Raw genomic sequence first — 23,618 nt, 5'->3', positions numbered from 1 at the left:
GCACTTACTGCCAGGAGGATGTCACACAAGTAGGCACGTCAGGTTTGCTTAACTTTAAACCGGCAAGTGAGTATTTTCATGGTGCTGACAAGGTTAGCTTTTTTCTACATTACGGTATCAGATTATACAGTCAATGATATGACAAAGACATTTGCCTTTGACCTCAGATGACCTCAGTCTGCTACCATAGCTGGAGGCAGAAGAGGAGCAACTGCATCTGCAGGGCTAAGAGGACAAAGGAGGGATCAGGAGATGCCATGTTCTCCACAGTTCTACCAGACAAGGAAAGACAATGGAGCAACAAAGACAGGAGTTTGTGAGGCACAGCAGAAATTAATCCCAAGGAAGAAGTAACTTACTAAGGGGAGGACAAGGCAACCATTGCTGACAAAGGAAGTCAGGCTCAGCATAAAAGCAAAAGAAAAAGCATACAATGTGCTGATGACAATTAATGGGAAGTCAGAGGATTGAGAAACCTTTAAAAACTAGCAGAAGACAACTGAAAAATCAGTGAAGGGGAAGAAGATGAAATATCAGAGTAAGTTACTTAGCTTAAAGGAATATAAAGGGAGATTGCAAGAGAATGTTTTAGACATATAAAAGGTAAGAGAGAGACAAGAATTGACATTGGACTGCTGAAAAATGAGGCTGGAGAAATAGTAATGGGGATCAAAGAAATGATGGAGAAACTAACTATGTACTTTGCATCAGTCCTCATGGTGAAAAATACCAGTAGTATACTAGAACTTCAAAAGAGTCAAGAGGCAGAGTTGAGTATAGTGGCCATCATTGAGGAGAAGGTGTTGGGGAAACTGAAACGTCTGAAGGTGGATAAACCATCCAGACCAGATGGATTACACCCCAATGTCCTGAAGGAGATAGATTGTGGAAGAATTGGTTGTGATGTTTCAGGAATCGCTAGAGTCAATAAGGGTCCAGAAGACTGGAAACACGCCTGTTAAAGAAGGGATGGAGGCAGAAGACAGGAACTATAAGCTAGTTAGCCTGATCTTGGTTTTCTGCTAAGATTTTAGAATCCAATATGTTACGAAGTTGTAGCTGTGTACTGTACCTTAAAGAGAGACTGGAAGCTGGCACGGACTTAAAGACGCACAGTGTGTGCTGAAAGAATTTAAAATGTAACAGTTGACTGTGAAACCAATAGTGCAGCTGAGTTGCCATGGCACACAACAGATTTGAATTTGGCCAATCAGTTTAAATTATGCCCCAAGATACCAAAATCCAATCGAATTTGAATTTAGTGTTTTGATGACATCAAATCAATGAAATTATCCGATGTTTTTGGGTATAAAACCAGGCATTTTGTACAGTTAGGTGGAGAACTGCCAAGAAAACCAACGAGTATGGACTGCGAGCCGAATAGCTCTCTGAAAGGTACCTATCCATAAGAAATGAATGCAGCAGAACACCGAAACAAAGCGAGAGACAAATCTACAGAGGTAAATCTACAAAGAAGAATTGACAAAGCTGACTGGTTTTGAAAATTGTTTTTTGTAAATCTTAATAGTTTTTTAAAATTGGACCAGTATTTTCGAATGGGAGGTAAAAGATAAGTTTAAGGGAAAGGAGTTGTAAAATAGTTCTTGGTTTTAATATTCTCTGTTGGACTTAAAGAATAAAATTGTTAATTTTTACTTTAAATAATGACCTCTGGGATAGTTCTTTGCCTCTTGAAATTTAACAGATTATGGTGTGAGGTGAGCTTTTGTGTGTGCCAGGTTTAAATTTGCAGAGGGGTTTATCCCGTGTCATAACAAATATTAAGAATGAGATTGCGGAGTATTTGGAAATGCAATGGTGAAATAGGGTTGAGTCAACACAGCTTTTTTAAGGCAATGTCATGTCTGACAAGTCTGTTAGCATCTTTGAGGAGGTAATGAGCAAGTGATATGATTTATTTGGATCTCCAGAAAGCCTTTGACAAAGTGCTACAAAGGAAGATGCTAAATAAGAGCTCATGGTGTTCAGAAGAAGGTACTGGCATTCATCAGAATTGGCTGGCAGGAAGAAGGCAGGGAGTGGAGATAAAGGGTTCGCTTTCAGAGTATCAACCAGTAATCAGTGGAGTTACGCAGGGGTCAGTTTTGGCATCATAACTATGCACATTCTACATCATCAATCTGGATAAAAAAAACTGAGGACATTATTGCTAAGTTTGCAGATGACACAAAGATAGCTGGAGAGACAGATAGTGCTGAGGTAGCAGGGAAGCTGTAGAAGTACTTGGACGGGTTAGGAAAAGTGGCAGATGATGGAATGCAATGTGGAGAATTGTGAGATTATGTACTTTGGTAGGAAGAGTAGAGATGTAGACTATCTTCTAAATGGGGAAAGGCTTCAGAAATCTGAAGCACAAAGGGACTTAAGAATTCCAGTTCAAGGTTCTCTTACAGTTAACATTCAGGTTCAGTTTGCTGTTAGCATTCATTTTGAGGTGATTAGAATACAAAAGCAGGGATGTACTGCTGAGGCTGTATAATGCTCTGGGTAGACCATATTTGGAATATTGTGAGCAGTTTTGAGACCCATATCTAAGGATGGATGGGCTGGCCTTGGAAGGGGTCAAGAGGAGATTCATAAGAATGATTTGGTAATGAAGGGCTTGCAATATAAGGAGTGGTTGAGGACTATTTGTCTCTACTTGATGAAGTTTAGAAGGATGAGGGGAGATTTCATTGAAAGTTACAGAATACTGAAAGGCCTAAATAGAATGGATGTGGAGAAGATGTTTTCACTAGTAAGAGAGACTAGGATCTGAGGGCACAGGCTCAGAGTGAAGGTACACTCCTTTATAACAGAGATGAAGAGGAATTTCTTCAGCCAGAAGGTGGAGAATCTGTAGAACCCTTTGCCACAGAAGGCTGTTGAAGCCAATGAGTGTCTTTAAGATAGAGATAGATGGGTTCTTGATTAGTAAAGGGATTGAGGGCAGGGAGAATTTGATTGAGAAATTTATCAGCCGTAGTCAAATAGTGGAACAAACTTGATGGTTCAAAAGGCCAAATTTTGCTCCAGTATCTTATGATATAAGAATATAATATCACAAGTTAAGTGAAGTATGTCCAGTGGTTTCACTTCACAACAGAGGTTGTAACAAAGCTATATCACCTCTTCCAACATTAACTATGGGGAGGTGGTGGTATAGTGACAATGTTACTTGACTAGTAATTCAGAAGCCCAGGATAATGTTCTGGGAACGTGGATTTGAATCCCAGCATGGCAGATGGTGAAATTTGCATTCAACCAAGAAAATGCTAGTCAAATTGTGACCATATAACTGTTGTTGTTGTAAATATCCTTCTGGTTGACTAATGTTCTTTAGGGAAGTAAATCTGCTTCACTAGCTTATATGTGACCCCAGACCCACAGCCATGTAACTGACTCTTAACTTTTCGCAAGCAGTTAAGGATGGGCAATAAATGGCTTAGCTTGTCTTGCCCATACCTCATGAATGAGTAAAAAAGAACTGCAGAAGAGAAATAGGTAACATGCTCATTTCTTGTAATTCAAAGCTGTATACCTCTAGGTTAATTAAGGTTGCAGCAGGTGACTGAAGCAATATCAGTGCAATTGCAGAAATGTCCTGCATCAAACAGATCATGGCTGCTCTCCTCAACAATGAAAACTACAACATCCCTTTTCAGATGGAAATAATATAACAAACAATAAAGGTCTGGCTTCACCAGCATTGCAGGCATATACCAATTGCAGGGCGTAATTGATTGCAACTACGTTGCCTTTACTGCTTCATAATAAGACCCTGGAGAATACACAAACTGAAAAGGCTTCCAATTACTGTGGCTGTGGCTGGTGTCTGACAACAGCTAGACAGTGCTAAAATGATCTGAGGATCTAGAGTCTTAAAATATGTGACTTTGGTAAGAGTTCCGATTCTGCATTGCATCTTAATGATTCTGGCTTCCTGAGGCAGAGGAGAAGTGAAATTCAAGAAATAAGCTGTACGCTTCCAAGGAAGCTTGCCAGGAATATATAACACGTCGTGGCAAAACATTTTTGAGCAATCTAAAGATAAATGCTCGAGCTGATTCACAGCAAATCTTAAGTATGTCATTTTATTTTGCATCAGGTCATATGACAACATGAGAAATAAGAACAAGAAAAGGCAAGTTGACTGCTCAAGCCTGCTCTGCTAGTCAATCAAGTCATGCCCTTAATTTCACATTCCCATCTTCCTGCCATAACCATTGTCGAACAAAATTTCTTTCTTATTCAGCCTTGAATGCATTCAGTGGCTCAATCTCTCCAGCTCTCTGGATACAAAATTCCAGAAGGTTAACAATCCTCTCAAAGAAATGCCTCATCTCCGATTTATATGGAAAACCCTTTATTTTGAAACTGTGATTCCTAGTTCTAAATTCCTCCTTGAGAGAAAACATCTTCTCAGTATCCACATCTCCTCAGGATCTTAAACAGTACATAGAAATATAGAAACCTTCTTTTGGTTCTCCCATTCAACTTCATTATGGCTGATCATCAACCTCACTGCTACTTTTTGTGCATTATTTCCATATTCCTTGATGCCATTAGCCTCAAAAATCTAATGCCAAATCTAATCCAAGATGTTTTTTAAGCATGCAGCTATATCACATTTAGAGTCCTCAATGTGTTAGGTTTTAACCTAAGATTGTTTGATTGATTTCTTATTTCCAAATTTCCAAATGTCCATGAGTTTTTAGTGAATGGACATTTATTTGCTTCATCATTAGATGTTGTTATTCAAGCTAAGAGAAACAAGGAGAGAGAGCAAGCCTTCCAGTTCTGCTGTTACAAATCCATTTTCTTCTCTTTGCTCTACTCTAAAAGGAGTTCCTGCAATGTAGCTCCTTTGTATATTCCTATGTCTAACTTCATTATATTTTTTCAATCCATGTAGTCTGCAGCTAACTCTCATATGAATCTAAATAATTGGTTTCATTCATTTTGATGCATGTTAATTTTTGTTCAGGCTGATTCTTGTTAATTGATAGTTTCATGAGATTTGGCTTAACCTGGTCAAATGATCACTGTGGCATCTTAATTCTGATTTTCCTTTTTAAAAACCATTTTAGTCCATGAAAGAACCCAGATATCAAAATTAAATAATGGAAGTGAAAATTTATGGCCTCTTTTTACTACTGAAATTAGATTAGACTAGACTGTTACAATATACTTTGGTAAAACATTTTTGGATATTTTGAGACTGTGGATGTCACCACATAAATGCAAATTTTTATTTTCTTTCTGGGGTGGGAGATGATAACTTCATATGATCCGCTCTCTGTTAAACTAATATCATCCGTTGAAACTATGAGCTCAACCATTACAGTGCTCATCTTGGAATACAAGGAAAACTCTTTGCAACTTGGACTTAGACTTACATAACTGCAAAGTGTCCACACAGAGAAAGATTTTCTGTCTTCACCTCACTCTGTCTTCCTTTAAAATGCTATTTAAAACCAATCTCTTTCACCAGATCTTTGGCCACCTTTCCTAATATCTCTTTACATGACTCAATGTACGATTGTGCTTTAATAAGACTCTTATGATTTTGGGACTTTTAAAAACATTCCTGCTACATTAAAGTTACTACATAAATGCAGGTAGGGATTATTGTGGCACAGTGGTAGTGTCCTTACCTTGAGACCAAAAGCGTGGCTTCAAGTCCAACCTGCTCCAGAGATGTCCCATAACATGTCTGAACAAATTGATTGAAAGTATTCATCAATTGCTGCTGTAAGTCATCATAGATTTGAGGTAGGTAAAGTATGTTGCTCTGATCACACGCTGATGTTGAACACCTATTTCGCTCCAGCGCAAACCCTGTTGTACGGCTAAATCCACCTCCATAGCATTGCTGAACTTCACTGCTGTCTCAGGTTATCTGCTGCCAAAATTCTCCTGCCTGTCTTTGTCACTTCAAGAACAAACACAAACGTCTGGCAGCATCTATAGAGAGACAAAGAGTTAATGCTTTGTGTCTGGCATGACTTTTCTTCAGAATTCCAGCATCTGCAGTATTTCGTCTTTGTGATGTCTAGACTTGACTTATATCAAAATGCTCCAAAGTATTCATCTTGATGTCATCCAAAGTACTGCTAACCATGTGTTAAGTAAAACCACACCTGTTTCTCTCACACCTCTGTTCTCACTGACTTGTGTTGGATCTAGGATAAGCAAGATCTTTGTTTTAAAATTTTGTTCTTTCAAGATCTTCCATGATGTTCCCCCATCTACTTTTGTAATTTCCTACCACCTAGTAATCCTGAAATATTTGCACTCCAATTCTGGACTTGCACATTTAATTGTTCGAGGGCCTGTGTATTTCGTTGCTCAGGTCCTAAACTCTAGCATACCCTTCCCATATCTCTCTGGCTCTCTCTAAAATGAAACAAAGAAATGCAGATGTTGGAGATCAGAAATAGCTGGAGAAATTCAGCAGTCTGGCATTATCTGTGAGATGAAAGCATAGTTAACATTTCAATTCCAGTGATTCAGAGTTCTGATGAAGTGCCATTGGACTCAAAATATTACCTCTACATTTTTTCTACATATGCTGCCAGACTTGCTGAATTTCTCCAGCTATTTCTGTTTTTGTCTCTGGTTCTCTACTTGTCCTTGTTAAATGTGCTCTTTAAAATCTACCTCTTCTGGTCATCTGACCAAATATTTCTTTATGGGTTTCAGTATCATATTTGGTTGTATCCCTGTGAGGTGCCTTATATTTCACTCTCTTAAAGTCACTATCTCAATCGATCTTGTTTTACATTCTTTCGTGAAATGTAAGCATTGCTATCTAGACCAGCATCTGTTGTCCATCCCTAATTGCCCTTGAAACTCTGTGGTCCAATCCTGTGATGTTTGGTACAATGAAGTGGGGCCATTTCATAGGGCAGATAGAAGGCAAGCACATAGTTGTGGATCCAGAACCTCAACGTGAGCTACAAATCTTCTCAAAACTCTTTTAGACCTGTGGATCTGGTGCCAAATGTAGGCCAGATTGGGTAAGGGCAGCAGATTTCCTTCCCTAAAGTGAACCGAATGGGTTTTAACAAAAACGAGTTACAGTTTCATGCCACCATTAGCCTTCGTTGTGATGAAGATCCATAGGATTTTTATTTTTAAATTGAATTTAAATTCCACTGGAGCTTGAGATGTGATTTGAACTCAGGTCCGCCTTCATCAACCTTAAGTACTGTGTTACGCCAGTTATATCACCACCCTGCTTGATGTTACTTATGATTTGGAGATGCCGGTGTTGGACTGGGTTGTATAAAGTTAAAAATCACACAACACCAGGTTATAGTCCAACAGGTTTAATTGGAAGCACTAGCTTTTGGAGCGATGCTCCTTCATCAGGTGATAGTGGAGGGCTCGATCCTAACAGAATTTATAGCAAAAATTTACAGTGTGATGTAACTGAAATTATACATTGAAAAATTGATTGTTAAGCCTTTCAACTGTTAGAATACAGTGATAGTTTCACTGCTTTCATGTGTAAATCACAATTTTTTTATAAATGCAACTTTTTTAAAAAACGGTTTTGTGATTTACACATGAAAGCAGTGAAACTATCACTGTTTTTTAACAGATGAAAGGCTTAACAGACAATCATTTTTTCAATGTATAATTTCAGTTACATCACCCTGTAAATTTTTGCTATAAATTCTGTTAGGATCGAGTCCTCCACAACCACCTGATGAAGGAGCGACGCTCCGAAAGCTAGTGCTTCCAAATAAACCTGTTGGACTATAACCTGGTGTCGTGTGATTTTTAACTTTGATATTACTTAGACATCAATGACTTATTCCTGAATGCCAACGTTATCTTTGGAACCCTAGGCGCTATACAAATACATGATACTGTTGTCCATTTAAGCTGACGCTTCGCTCACCAACCGCCAAGCGCGCGGCACCGCCTACACACACGTGCACTTCAAGCCCTCCCTCTTTTTGCCGTCTCGGTCTCGACCTCAGGCATCGCAAGGTCCTGTGGGCCCTTGTGGCCGCCAATCCGCTCTCGGTCTCAAGCCATCGGCGAGCCCCCCACGTGGGCTCAGGACGCGCCCCTTCGCGTCCTCTGCCAATCGGCCGTCGACCTCTTCCCACGAGCGCGCACGCTCTGCCCAATAGCATGCGGCAGTGGGCGTGGCACGGTGGCGCGTGGCGCCGGCCGGTCTGTCGCGCCGGCTGTCAGTGTTAGTTAAGCTCGGACTGCGGACAGAGAGAGAGCGCAGGCGGGCGGGGGAGATAGAGGCAGCAATCATGGCTGAGGGGGGTGAAGGAGAAGAGGAGATCCTCTTCCTTCGAACAGTAAGTGCGTCCACCGATGCAGTCGTTTTGCACCGCGTCTGCTCGGAATGTATCTCAGGCGGTGTGCCTGCGGAGGCAGAAGTGGTCTATCTGTGAATGCTTATGTTTATCTAAAATAAATGGCATAATTGGTAGAAAGGTTTAATCATTTCTGATTTTTTTTATTCTGTATGAGTGAAGTAAAGAAGTAAGCTGTGGCGCTTGCAAATAGCCTGCTGTACTCTTCAGAATTATTATTGAACTTTGCAGTGACTCAAATGCTGTACGATGCTTTGCACCCCCCAAAAAACATTCTGACTCATACCTCGCTATATATAATAACTGTCATTTGAACTGAATGTTATAAAGCCTGTGGTGGTATGACAATACACTGCTAATTATTTCCTCAAGACAAAAACAAGAGTAGAAACTGAATGATATTTAAACACTTAAACGCAGCCTTTTCTTCTGAACGGGGTTTCTTGATATTGGCTTAATTCCAATAACTTGTGTATTTTCATTTACTTATTTATACACTGAGGTTCATCATCTGATATAACAACAGGTGCTGTTTTAGTGACAAAGTGAATTTTGACTTTTGGTGAAGTGAACGCCAGTCAATTTGATTATGCATTTCTAAGACTGGCTATGTTTAAAAACTAAGCTGTCAAAATTTATTTTTTTAAGTTGTCAGCAATACCTTTTTTTAGTAGTTTATTATTAATATATATATCCTCTACAATAACTTGGAGTGTGTAATCAGCTTAGTGTTTGATAATTGTGGCTGGCTGAAATTTGTAGTGAATTTAATCATTATGGCCTCCTCTGTGCCTAATGCAGATAATTTCTGAAAATGTGAGAAGCCCATTGTCTATTGTGAAGAGAAGTTTTCAATCATTACATCAATGTTATTGTAAAATGCAAAAGGCTAACTGTAGCTACCCAAAATTTGTAGTTTCTGAACCTATACATTTTTGTGACTTGAAATTATTTCTCACTGATTTGTTTTCTATGTAAAATCACGTCACAATCAGAAATTTATATTTGATGTATTGTGTAGAGTACAAACATTTTTGCATTAACTGTTTCAAGTTGCAATGCTGAGGATGCACATTCTGTGTTATATATAGTTGGTGTAATAAATCTGCCTCTGTCTTTCTGCTGCTTTCGCTGTTCCTTACTGCTGCTGCCCTCATTCTGATGTCAGTTTTATTCTGTGATTTATGACTTGGCGCGGGCACACATTCTCACCAGGTTTATAAATGGAAATTAGATCTCTAGCCATTAGAGGACCCCACTCATTAAAAATTGATTTTCCCTCTTTTACCAAAAAAGTTCACTTTCTCCTTTTTCTTATCCTTTTTAATTTCCCCATATTAGTTGGGTATGTTTCACAGGAGAGCTACTCTCCTCCCTCAGGTGGAGTTTTCCTTTCTAAGTTGTGGCAGGATATTAAACTGCAGTGAGGAGGTGGCATCACAAATGGCCCAAATCCTTTCGTCGATTGACATTCACACACATGTAGTTCCAACAAGGGCACTTGAACAGCAATTAGGAGCAGATATCCTAGCCCGTTTTATCCAGTCCAAAAAAAAACTTCAGATGCAATTGTGGCATTCCTGCTGTTGCTCACACTGGAATCCGTTAATTTGGTGCAAATCAGTTATTGAATATGGGATTTCAGTCTACACAGCTTAATTATTTACTGGATAAATGTAATTTTAACTATTAAACAAATCATCAAGTACAATTTACCCACGTAGAAAACCTGTCTAAAATACAACACAAACCAAGGAACCTTTTATTCCTTGGATTGATATTGCCCATAATTCTTAATTATTAGAAGTTGTATCAAAACAGACGTTTTGGTTTAGAAGTAGAGTAAACTTATAGTTAAAGGTGTTTGTGTTGTTATTTGGCAGAAAGTTAGATCATAAGACATAGGAACAGAAATAGGCTGTTCAGTCCATTTGAGTCTGCTCCACTACTCAGAATATTGTTGAACTGCTGATTCTCGACTCCTTTCCTGCATTTTGCTCATAATCCTTGATTCCCTTGCTGATTAAAAATCTGTCTATCCCAGCCATGAATATGCTTAATGACCCAGTTTCTCTAGCTCTCTACCCTCTGAGAAAAGAAACGTCTCTTCATCTCTGTACTAAGTAGGTGACTCTTTACCTTGAGACTATATCCTTTGGTCCTGGACTCTTGCACAAGGAAGGGAAAAAGGTTCCTGGTGAAAATGGCAGACACTGGTTTTAAAATAAAAATCAAGATGAATATTTTCTCATTCTGCACTGAGATCATAATCACTAAGTAGGACATAGGGAATGTGAGTTTTTTAATCAACACAAAATAACAATAAATTTGGAAAACACCTCTAACTTACTTTGAAAGCTTTGTAAAGTACCAATTTCAGTTTTTTTATTATTCGAAAGCTTTCAAGATACTATATTGATAGTACTTATCAATATTTACTGTCAGCTTGGTTTGTAGACCATTCTTAGTGCTTTAAAGCTTCACTCCACAATTCAAATGCATGATCTAGGCCAGCACTTTCTTGCTTCCATACTATAGGGAATCTAATCTAATACTGCATGGTTTGATATTTCACTTCGTGAATAAGATGTTAAAAGTTTTCCCCATTCTGATTTGTAGAAATATACTCAATGTTATTTGCTTTTATATTGAAGAATTATTTGATTCACAACTGAAGCCACAAAAATAGGTTAGCAGATCATTGATTCTGTTGCTGTTTTTTACTGAGTAAGTTGGCCCATGTGACAACTGTGATACATTTCAAACCTATTTCATTGGCTGTGATTTTGTTGTGTTATCCTGAAGAGACTAAGTTATCCTTAGTCACTTTTATATGTTCACTTGTTACAGAATTGGAACCTAATGTTGGCTTCAACATTAAACACTCTGGTAAACAGCTCAGTTTTATTAATAGTTTTCTTTAGAAATCTTAAAGCACAAAGATGGATAAATCCCCAGGATCTGATCAGTCATAACATTGAGTATAAGCATTGTGATGTCTGGTTGTCGCTGTAAAAGACATTGGGGCCACTTTTGGAATATTGTATTCAATTCTGGATGCCCTTCTATAGGAAGAATGTTGTTTAAACCCAAAAGGGTGCATACAGGGTTTACATGATGTTGCTAGGACTGGAGATTTCAAACTATTGGGGGATGCTGAATAGGCTGAAGTTTCCCGCGTTCTCCCCCCCCCCCAACATCAGAGACTGAAAGGTGACCTTTTTATAGGAGTTTATAAAATCAAAATCATGAATACCCAAGGTCTTTTTCCTAGAATGGGGGAGTCCAAATCTAGAGGGCATAGGTTTAAGGTGAGAGTGGAAGGACCATGCATGAAACTGTTACCTTCAAGTCCTAAAGTCTTTAATAGGTTGGGGTGTGTGTATGGAACGAGATGCCAGAGGAAGTTGTAGAGGCAGGTACAATTACAACATCTAAAAGGCATCTGGATAGGTATAGTAATGGGAATGGTTTAGAGAGATATGGACCAAGTGCTAGCAAATGGGACTGGGTGAGATGGGATGCCTGGTTGGCATGGACGAGTTGGACTGAAGGGTCTGTTTCTGTGCTATATGACTCTGTGACTGAGTGGAAACATATGAGTGCAAACTTTGAATTTCGGGTTAACCAAGCAATCTCGGCCAACTTTATTACCATTGATTTTCTCTTTTTAAGAAGAGCAAAATAAAGTTAGACTACTTAGTATGCATTATCATCTTGTAAGATAAGCAGAACAGATGCTAGAATGATGAAAATATTTGTGAGACACCTCTGTCAACAGATTAGTATAATCTGGACCTAGGTGCTGTCGCTCAACTCCTATGTTAAATTATAGTCCCGTTTGCTTTCTCAGGTAATTGTAAAAACTTTGTGGTGTTATGTCGAGGAAGTTCTTGTTGATGTAGCTAAAATAGTTTATCTGGCCATTACTTCACTGTTTTTGCCAGATGTAACAATGTGCAAATTGACTAAAATTCTGAAGTACTTCATTAGCTCTGAATGGTTTGGCCAGCCTGAAGTTATGACGGGCAATTATAAGTTGAAGTCTTTCCTTCAGTTTTCTCATTGCGCAACTAACATTTTGTAATTAAGGCAATAATATATGAATTACATTCCCAGATCTGTCTGTTCTAAGTGGGAGTGTTACTTACTACTAATCATGCTTGGTAGTACAGGACTCGAGTATTGCTGAAAAACAAAGACATAAAGTTGAAGATTTTCATCTTAAAATCATCAGGACAGTATCACAAGACTACCAAATGCCAGAGGGACCAACAATTTATGGTGCATGAGAAGGGGATTGTCAACTGATCAACACCATCTTATGCTATGTAACTTATTGTTTTCGAGGTTTAGTATTCTTCTGATTCGTTACTGATGCGAGCAAGATTGAAAACTTCAACTTTGTCTTTTCTTTCAGTAATTATTACTAACTCAGAATATTCTGTCACATTCCATGATAATTGAATCCAAAGATTCTCTGCTGGAGAGAATTGAAATTGACTTTTTTTTGGAAAAAGATACATATGTCACTTTTAGTTAACAAAACTATATGTCAAAAATTGATAAAAGCATGGCATCCTTCAACTTTATTATTCAAATATTCAGGATATGACTCCACTTTTGGATTCTGTTCATAGGTGTTATTACACATCTCCAGAGTAGGTGGAATTTGTACCTAGGCCTCTTGACTGAAAGGTAAGGACAACACCAGCAATGTATCACAAGAGCCCCAACTCTGCTTTTGGAATCAGCTTTAATGTCTGCCATGGCAGGATTTGAACCTACATCCTGAGAACACTGGTCTGGTTTTCCAGATTACTAACCCAGTTCGTTACTGCTATGCCACTGCCTCCTCCACCAATTCTGCTTTTGGATTTTTACTGCGCTAATGAAGAAAATCTGCAAGCAATTCTACTCCGTTGCATTTATCATATTAAACATCTGAAGATTAACCTTTCCAACTCTTGGAGATTCTCAATTCAATAGTAGCTAAACTATATTCTGATCAGTGTTTGCAATGAATTCTATTAAGTGACAGTGTTAGCACCCTTCCTCTAAGGCAAGTGGTGTTCTTAACCCTAAACCACATTGGGAGTAAGACTAGTAGGTTATACTTTTTCTCTAAACATGACTTGTTTGAAATTGGTCAAACCAGTACACTATCAAGGACATATCTGTATTATGCAAAATATAGAAAAATAAAAGTACTTGGAAAGGCCAGGACTGATTCAGGATAGTCAACATGGCTTTGTACGTGGGAAATCATATCTCACAAACTTGATTGAGTTTTTTTTTTGAAGAAGTAACAGAGGATTGATGAGGGCAGAGTAGTAGATGTGATCTATATGGACTTCAGTAAGGTGTTCAACAAGGTTCCCCATGGGAGACTGATTAGCAAGGTTAGATCTCATGGAAGGAGAAAGTGAGGACTGCAGATGCTGGAGATCAGAGCTGAAAGATGTGTCGCTAGAAAAGCGCAGCAGGTCAGGCAGCATCAAAGGAGCAGGAGAATCGACATTTCGGGCATAAGCCCTTCAGGAATGAGGAGGGTGTGCCGAGCAGGCTAAGATAAAAGGTAGGGAGGAGGGACTTGAGAGGGGCGTTGGGATAGGTGGAAGGAGGTTAAGGTGCCTCTAGGAATTCCCTGGCTGTTCTGATTGGCTTGCCCGATAATAGTAGTTTTGTCCCAGTCGAACTCATGTTGCTTGTCATCTGAGTGTGTGGCTACTAAGGATAGCTGGTCATGTTGTTTTGTGGTTAGTTGAAGTTCATGGATGCGGACCATTAGCTGTCTTCCTGTTTGTCCTATGTAGTGTTTTGTGCAGTCCTTGCATGGGATTTTGTACACTACATTAGTTTTGCTTTTGCTCATGCTGGGTATCGGCTCCTTCATCCTGGTGAGTTGTTGCCTGAGAGTGGCTGTTGGTTTGTGTGCTGTTATGAGTCCTACTGGTCGCAGTAGTCTGGCTGTCAGTTCAGAAATGTTTTTGATGTATGGTAGTGTGGCTAGTCCTTTGGGTTGTGGCATGTTCTCATCCAGTTGTCTTTCCCTTAGGCATCTGTTGATGAAATTGCGGGGGTATCTGTTTTTGGCAAAAACATTGTATAGGTGTTCTTCTTCCTCTTTTTTTTTTTGCAGTTCTGGTGTGCTGCAGTGTGTTGTGGCCCTTTTGAACAGTGTCTTGATGCAACTACTTTTGTGTGTGTTGGGGTGCTTGCTTTCATAGTTTAGGACTTGGTCTGTGCGTGTGGCTTTCCTGTAAACCTTTGTGGTGAATTCTCTGTTCGGTGTTCTCTGTACCATCATGTCTAGGAATGGGAGTTGGTTGTCCTTTTCTTCCTCTCTTAGTGAATCGGATTCCTGTGAGTGTGGCGTTGATGATCCGGTGTGTGTTCTCTATTTCTGTGTTTTTAATGATTACAAATGTGTCATCTAAATATCTGACCCAGAGTTTGGGTTGAATTTGCGGTAAGACTGTTTGCTCTAACCTTTGCATTACCGCTTCTGCTATGAGTCCAGAGATGGGTGAGCCCATGGGTGTGCCGTTGATGTGTTCATATATTTGGTTGTTGAATGTGAAGTGTGTTGTGAGGCACAGGTCCAGTAGTTTGAGTATGCCATCTTTGTTGATATGTTCACCATCCTGTTGTCTGTTCTGTATGTCCAGCAGGTTGGCTATTGTTTCTCTGGCTAGGGTTTTGTCGATTTTAGAGGTGAACAGTGCCGTTACATTGAATGAGTCCATAGTTTGTTCCTTGTCAATATGTATCCTTAGTAGCCACACACTCAGATGACAAGCAACATGAATTCGACTGGGACAACACTACTATTATAGGACAAGCCAAACAGAACAGCCAGGGAATTCCTAGAGGCATGGCACTCATCCACAGATTCAATCAATAAGCACATTGACCTGGACCCAATATACCGGCCATTGCAGCGGACAGCTGGAACTGACAACCGGAAGCGGCAGATAAAAATCACTAAATGCCGGAGGAAAGATCACAGAAGCGCTTCACAGGAGGCTCCCAAGCACTGAGGATGTCACCCAGACAGGGGACAAAATGACTGCAACACAAATTCCCAGCTCGGCCAACAGAACCACAACAACGAGCACCTGAGCTACAAATCTTCTCTCAAACTTTGAGGGGAGTTACTGTTTAGCCACGGGGCGGTTGGGTTGGTTTGTGCGGGTGTCCCAGAGGTGTTCTCTGAAACGTTCCGCAAGTAGGCGGCCTGTCTTCCCAATGTATCCGCTACACCCGATGTGGCCTTCTATACATTGGGGAGACAGGCCACCTACTTGCAGAACATTTCAGAGAACATCTCTGGAACATCCGCACAAACCAACCCAACCGCCCCGTGGCTGAACACTTTTTTTTTAAACTCCCCCAAGGACATGCATGTCCTTGACCACCTCCATCGCCAGACCATGGCAACACAACGTCTGGAGGAAGAGCGCCTCATCATCTTCTGCCTAGGAACCCTCCAACCACACGGGATGAATGCAAATTTCTCTAGTTTTCTCATTTCCCCCCCCCCCCCACCAACCTTATCTCAGTCCCAACCCTCAGACTCAGCACCGCCGCCTTGACCTGCAATCTTCTTCCCGACCTCTCCGGCCTACCACCCTCACCTTAACCTCCTTCCACCTATCGTATTCCCAACGCCCCTCCCCCAAGTCCCTCCTCCCTACCTTTTTATCTTAACCTGCTTGGCACACCCTCCTCATTCCTGAAGAAGGGCTTATGCCCGCAATGTTTTTTTTATTTTTCCTGCTCCTTTGCTGCCTGACCTGCTGTGCTTTTTCAGCAACACATTTTTCAGCTTAGATCTCATGGAATACAGGGAGAACTAGCCATTTGGATACAGAACTGGCACAAGGGTAGAAGACAGAGGGTGGTGGTGGAGGGTAGTTTTTCAGAGTGGAGGCCTGTGACCAGTGGAGTGCCACAAGGATCCTCTACTTTTTGTCATTTACATAAATGATTTGGATGCGAGCATAAGAGGGATAGTTAGTAAGTTTGCAGATGACATCAAAATTGGAGGTGTAGTGGACAGTGAAGAGGGTTACCTCAGATTACAACAGGATCTGGACCAGATGGGCCAATGGGCTGAGAAGTGGCAGATGGAGTTTAATTCAGCTAAATGTGAGGTGCTGCATTTTGGGAAAGCAAATCTTAGCAGGACTTATACACTTAATGGTAAGATCCTAGGGAGTGTTGCTGAACAAAGAGACCTTGGAGTGCAGGTTCATAGCTCCTTGAAAGTGGAGTCGCAGGTAGATAGGATAGTGAAGAAGGCATTTGGTATGCTTTCCTCTATTGGTCAGAGTATTGAGTACAGGAGTTGGGAGGTCATGTTGCGGCTGTACAGGACATTGGTTAGGCCACTGTTGGAATATTGCGTGCAGTTCTGGTCTCCTTCCTATCGGAAAGATGTTGTGAAACTTGAAAGGGTTCAGAAAAGATTTACAAGGATGTTGCCAGCGTTGGAGGAACTAGCTACAGGGAGAGACTTAACAAGCTGGGGCTGTTTTCCCTTGAGCGTCAGAGGTTGAGGAGTGACCTTCTAGAGGGTTACAAAATTGAGGGGCATGGATAGGATAAGTAGGTGAAGTCTTTTCCCTGGGGTCGGGGAGTCCAGAACTAGAGGGCATAGGTTTTTAGGGTAAGAGGGGAAAGATATAAAAGAGACCTCAGGGGCAACTTTTTCACACAGGGTGGTACGTGTATGGAATGAGCTGCCAGAGGATGTGGTGGAGGCTGGTACAATTGCAACATTTTAAAAGGCATTTGGATGGGTATATGAATAGGAAGGGTTTGGAGGGATATGGGCCGGCAGGTAGGACTAAATTATCTGGTCAGCATGGATGGGTTGGACCAAAGGGTCTGTTTCCATGCTGTACATCTTTATGACTCTGAGGTGTACTTGATGAAGCATTCAAGATTTAAAGGTTTTGGTAGGATGGACACTGCAAGGTCACTTCCCTTCAGCTGGATAGTCTATTGCATAGGCACAGTCTCACAATAAGTGCTGATCATTTAGGATTGTGGTGAGATGTTTCTTCACTCAAAAAGTTGTGTATCATTGGAAGTCTCTTATTCAGGGTTGTGGATGTTCCAGTGTTGAGTATGGTTACTGGTGATTCTTTGGTTTTTCAGAAAATCAAGGGATACTGGGAGTGGGTGTGAAAGTGGAATTGAAGCCCAAGACCAGCCACAATCATACTGGATGATAGAGCAGGCTCGAGTGCATCAATGGTCCATTCCTGCTCAAAACCCTTGCATTGTTATACAATGCACTAGAAATGAAGAATCTATGTTATTTGCATGAGTTTGAAAAATAGTGTTCAAACCTGGCCTTACACACAAGTGACCATATGTTCATTAAATTAATCCCCATTGTGAGCCACTGCTGTATGTGCCTGTTTGTAAGAGTTTTGGGGAGGCCTTTAAAATTGTCTATAAAGATGCTAATAGGTATGTCTTAAAGCATTTAGTAACTGGCTACTATACACCACTGTAGCTGCTAAGTAGATCTGCATTGTTTCTTAAAATAATGTTCAGTTGCTTGAAAACCAATTAGTCTAAATCCTTTGAGTTGTATTAAGAAACAACATTCTAAAATATTGCCTGATTGCCCTGGTTTATGGAGATTTTGTTGTTTGATGGTACACAAATAAGTTTGAGCAGAAAATTAAAGAACCCAACTACAATTTTGAATTCAGTTTGCTGCTGATTGCACCAGAAGCCAACGTCTGTGCACATTATTTAAAATTTTTAAAAATGACTGTTTTGTTCATGGGATTTGGGTACCAATGGGTGGGCCAGCATTTGCTACTTTTTAACAAAGTGGTAGTGGTGATGAGCTATCTTCTTGAACAAGTACAAACCATTTTTTTTATATATAGGACACCCATAGTGCTGTTAAGGAATCATAGAATTCCTACACAGCAGAAATAGGCCATTCAGTCCATCAAGTCTGCAACGACTCTCAGCATCCTATCCAAACCACACCCTATTTCTATAACCCTGCATTTCCCATGGTAATCCACCTAACCTACATTTCCCTGGGATCTATGGGCAATTTAGCATAGCCAATTCATCTAACCTGCACATCTTTGGACTGTGGGAGGAAACTGGATGAAACTCTTGTAGATACAGGGAGACTCTGTCCATATGGAGTTTGCAATGTCACCCAAGGCTGGGAGTAGGATCTTTTTTAGGATTTTGACACAGCGACTGTGAAGGAATGATATCATTTCAAGTCATAATAAATTTCTGCACCGTATTTTGCAAATGGTACACAGTACTGCTATTGTGGTTAAGTGACAGGGAGAGTGAATGTTAAAGATAGTGGGCTGTTTTGACCTGCATGGTTTCAAGCTTCTTGAGTGTTGCAGCTACATGCATCCAAGCAATTGGAAAATAACGTGATAGATTACTGACTTGTGCTTTGTAGATGGTGGGTAGGTTTTGGGGAGTTGGCAATGAGTTACACTCCACAGAATTCCCAATCTCTGACCTGTTCTTGTTGCCACTGCAGTTATATACAGATCCAATTCAGTTTTTGGCCAATGGTAATCCCCAGGAATTTTTAAAAAAATAAACCTCCGTATGTTTCATATAGAATACTTTGCAAAATGGTTATTACAGTCATAAAGATGAGTAATATAAACCTTGGTTTTATGGTTTACATCTGTTACTTTTTTAAGGTTAACTGGCATGTACAATTCTATGGAGATCAATAGCCTTAAAGAACCAAACATCCCAAAACCCCACAAAGGAGAAAAAAAAGTGGACACTATATTTCAAAAATCAAAATCAAGAAAAGTCAAGCCTGAATTAACAGGAAAATTGCATTCAGTAAAACAGATTGGTTACATGTTGAGTAACTGATACAACAGACATAATATCTCTGATTTCCTGAAATAGTCCCTTCAGCATAAATGGTATTGATCTGAACCAGAGGTTCCTTCAAAATGTGATCACACCCAGATTATGTTTGTTCCTTTAAAGATACTGGAAATGGACATCAATCCCATTGGAAAGCACCTTTTCTCCACCTGAAACCCAACATTACAATTTCCATTGAAAGGCACACATTTTCAGATACTTGACACAGCAAGGTTGAAATATTTGCATCCATCTGCAGCCAAAAATGCTGAATGAATGCCCCACCTGCTACCCCAGCATCATAGTTGCCTGTTCTCAGCTGAGTGCAGCTGCAAAAATGCTCAAACTTGACAGCATCCAGGATGAAGCAGCCTGCTTGGTTTGGCACCCCATCCACTCCCTTCAGCAATAACTTCCTGCATTCTGCACATTGGCAACCCTGTGTATCATATGCAATTTATCAAACAACCTTTGACAAACCTCTGCCACTTAGAAGGATATGTATTGTAAACACCTGGCACACGTCATCACCTGCCGGTTCTCCTCCAAGTTATTCTGATATGCAACTAATTGCTGATCCTTCACTGCTAATCTCAACACTCTTTCTCACAAATATTACTGTGGATGTACCTACAGATGAGGCTTGCAAGGTTCCAGGTTTTTTTTTGGTCTTTTCTAGTATTGTCGCCACTTTTTCTTCTTTTTCACTGTTTCAATCTGACCACTGACTGAAATTTGGGAGAAACCACAAAGCTGCATGGTTAAATAACTTCATTTCCCTAGCAACCTAAGGCCACAAGCTGATTTCCCTGAAGTCTGATGTCACAACTAAGAACCTAATGGTAACGATTTTGCCTCTCCCCTTCCCAGACCTGTAAGTTTGGGTTATGTTTTAATTGGTGATTGTCTGTTTGAAAATAGGTCTTGAAATCAAGACTAGTGCAGGTGACCGCTTGCACTCTTTCCAAGTAAGGCTGTTTTTATTCACATAAAGTTCTTATCTAAAGTATTCAGTCATGTCAACATAAGTTATTCAATAATGTTTACATTTTTTTTAGGTTAGATTCCCTACAGTGTGGGAGCAGACCATTTGGCCCAACAAGTCCACACCAACCCTCTGAAGAGTAACCCACCTAGACCTATTTCCCTCTGACTATTGCACCTAACACTTTAGGCGATTTAGCATGGCTAATTCACCTGACCTGCACATCTTTGGACTATGGGAGGAAACTTGAGCACTGGGAGAATGTGCAAACTCCACACAGTGACCCGAGGTGGGAATCCAAACCGAGTCCCGAGCAGTGCTAGCCACTCAACCACCATGCTACCCCATTTATAGATTTTAATCCAAAACATTTTGTTTACATATTTCATTGCTATACACACACTATCTCAACTGACAATGTCCAAACAATTTTTTGACATTTGTGATATGTATAATCATCTGAACAAATTAAACAGCAAATAAAATAGTTGAATTTATGATGTAGCTAAGATGGTAATCAAACATATGGAGAGCTGAGGAAAAGGAATGAGATATGTACTCTTCAATATATGCACAGCCACTCTTGAGTTTTTGTACTTTATTCATTAATGATTTTAAAGCATTGAAATTCCGAATTTGTTGTAAATAAGCTTGCAGTATTAAGTTTTGTTTGCACTTGCATTTACTGCCTGTGTATTGTCAGCTTTGAAAATTTGTAAACATCTGACTTTCTGATAGAAAATAGACTTAAGTCTTAGTCTAAGTCCAAAAATGTACAGGTTAGGTGGATTGGCAGAGTTAAAATGCCCATGGTGTCCAGGAATGTGTAGATTAGGTGGATTAGTCAGGGAAATGCAGGGTTACAGGGGTAGGGTAAGGAGTTCTGGATGTAAGTTTGTTTGCTGAGCTGGAAGGTTCATTTCCAGATGTTTTGTCACCCTACTAGGTAACATCTTCAGTGGGCCTCCAGGTGAAGCACTGTTGATAATTCCTGCTTTCTAGTTATGTTTTGGGTTGGTGATGCCATTTCCTATGGTGATGTCATCGAGTTAGACCCTATCTACCACCCCCTGAGGGGGAAAAAACAACAGGAAATTACATCACCAACTCAAAGAAACCCAAACATAGAAAGCAGGAATTATCAGCTGTGCTTCACCTGGAGGCCCACTAAAGATGTTACCTGGTATTGTGATGAAATGCCTAGAAATGAATCTTCCAGCTCAGCAAACAAACTTACATCCAGAACCTCAACCTGAGCTGCAAATCTTCTCAAACCTTGATAGGGTAAGGGGGTTAGATCTAGGTGAGATGATCTATGGAAGGTTGGTGTGGACTTGATGGGCCAAATGGCCTGTTTCCAAAATGTAGGAATTCTGATTCCATAATTTGATGAAACAGAGCTGTTCATTTTTTTTTTCTTTGGTATGAAATTCTTATTGCAGTTTCCTGTCAAATTGCTTGCTTAAACTGAAGAAAAGTTTAATTGGAGGTGCTTCATCATGAAAGATGATCAAATCTTTAGATAATTCAAAAGATTTAAATTAGCATGCTTGTAGGATTAACATGGAGTAAATAAAGGCAGTGGATTCACAAAATTGAATAATCAAATGCTTGCTGGACCACCATGCAAAGAAGAATTGGGAACAACTAACCATAGCCTGATTAGAAGTAAATTCAGAATAATGAGAAAATAAAACACAGAACTGCAGATGCACAAAATCTAAAACAAATTGCTGGAGAAACACAACAGGTCCAGCAGCCCCTGAGGAAAGATAAGAGTCCAGTGACTCTTCAGTGGCCTGAATAACTCAATGAGATTTGTAGCATTTCTAAAATAATATTGCAGACAGTACATAACTGAGCTGAAGCTGTGCACTAATTATTCAGTTTTGCCTCTAGTTATAAGGTTTTGCTGAACAGAAAAGGCCAGGTTCAAAGCTAATTATTTAATTCAGTAACTTTTCTCTTTCAAGAAAATAAATTTACTCCAAATTACAAGACTGCAATCTCCATTAGCAAGGCTTGGGATCAGTTGGGAATATCTTTTGAAAATTGTTATTTTGGACATGTCCAAAATCTTATAGCTTTTTAATATTTAAACATGATCACCTTATCTATGGGGGATGTGTGCATGCACGTGTGCATATCATTGTGGAGTGCAGTTAATGTTCCCCTACCGGCACCCCCAATGAAAATAGGTCGAGAACAAAGTGAGGTTTTATATGAAGTGAAACAGCTTGGCTGCGATTATATATAGAACTCAGTTAATTGAGGAGAGACAAACCATAGGCCTGTTTCATTTCCAACTGTGTAATTTTAGTTTTGATATGTTTTTAGGTAAATATTTCTAAGAACAATTAATTTATTTATCACCTCTTTAATGTAGAGAAGCATCCAATTTACTTAATTCTAAATATTGTAAATTTACAATATTTTCACCTTCACACATTGAAGATGGCAATGGAGGAATAACTTATAAGTTTGCCAGTGTCACCAAAATTGTTGGTGTAGTGGACAATGGGCTGAGGAATGGTAGATAGAGTTTAATTCAGATAAATATGTGGTGTTGTATTTTGGTAAGGCAAATCAGGGCAGGACTTAATGGTATGATCCTGGGAACAGTTGCACCTTTTTGTGTGCAGGTTCATAATTCCTTGAAGGTGGAGTCTCAGGTAGACCAGAATGTGAAGGTGGTGTTTGGTAAACTTGTCTTTACTGGTCAATGTATTGAGTATAGGAGAAAGTGAGGACTGCAGATGCTGGAGATCAGAGTCGAGAGTGTGGTGCTGGAAAAGCAAAACCGATCAGGCAGCATCCGAGGAGCAGGAGAATCGACATCAGAAGCTGAGGGGTGACCTTTTATAGAAGTTTATAAAATCATGAGGGACGTGGGTAGGGTGAATAGCCAAGGTCTTTTTCTGAGGGCAGCGTAGTCCATAGGTTTATGGTGAGAGGGAAAGGATGTAAGAGGGGCCAAAGGGGTAACTTTTTCACCAGAGAGTAGTTCATGTATGGAATGAGTTGATGACAGTATAATTAGACACTTAAAGGTGTCTGGCTGGGTACATGCAAAGGGCTTAGAGGAATATGGGCCAAATGCTGGCAGTTGGGACTAGATTTAATTTAGGATATCTGGTTGTTGCGGATGAGTTGGACCAAAGGGTCTGTTTCCATGCTGTACAACTCTGAGGTCCTTTGGTGAGAATCTAAATTGCAGAAATGCTTAATGAGACACATGGTCACAACTGATTAGCTGCATCCCCTTTCAGTCAGAACTGTTTCAGTCGTCTATGGAGATGTGACAATTAACACTTGTTATATTGCCTGTCTATACAGCGTTTTGTTTTTGCATTGATCAGTAAATAAATTAGTGATTACATGCT

The 23,618-nt window shown here is 40.0% G+C and overlaps 1 protein-coding gene across 12 annotated transcripts in view; it reads left to right on the top strand.

Moving 5' to 3' along the window:
- Window positions 1-8,214: 8,214 nt before the first annotated feature.
- LOC140454477 (ryanodine receptor 1-like) overlaps window positions 8,215-23,618 on the top strand; it is a 400,334-nt gene continuing 384,930 nt past the window's right edge. For all 12 annotated transcript variants that reach the window (XM_072549257.1, XM_072549253.1, XM_072549254.1 and 9 more), the window contains exon 1: window positions 8,215-8,330. In XM_072549257.1, the coding sequence (XP_072405358.1) occupies window positions 8,283-8,330 (48 nt within the window). In that variant the 5' untranslated portion in view covers window positions 8,215-8,282. The remainder of the gene's footprint in view (window positions 8,331-23,618) is intronic.

This window comes from Chiloscyllium punctatum, chromosome 29, assembly GCF_047496795.1.
Source record: "Chiloscyllium punctatum isolate Juve2018m chromosome 29, sChiPun1.3, whole genome shotgun sequence".
NCBI classification, from domain to species: Eukaryota; Metazoa; Chordata; class Chondrichthyes; order Orectolobiformes; family Hemiscylliidae; genus Chiloscyllium; species Chiloscyllium punctatum.
Note: the sequence above shows the minus strand (reverse complement) of the source record. Positions and strands in the feature narration are given on the sequence as shown.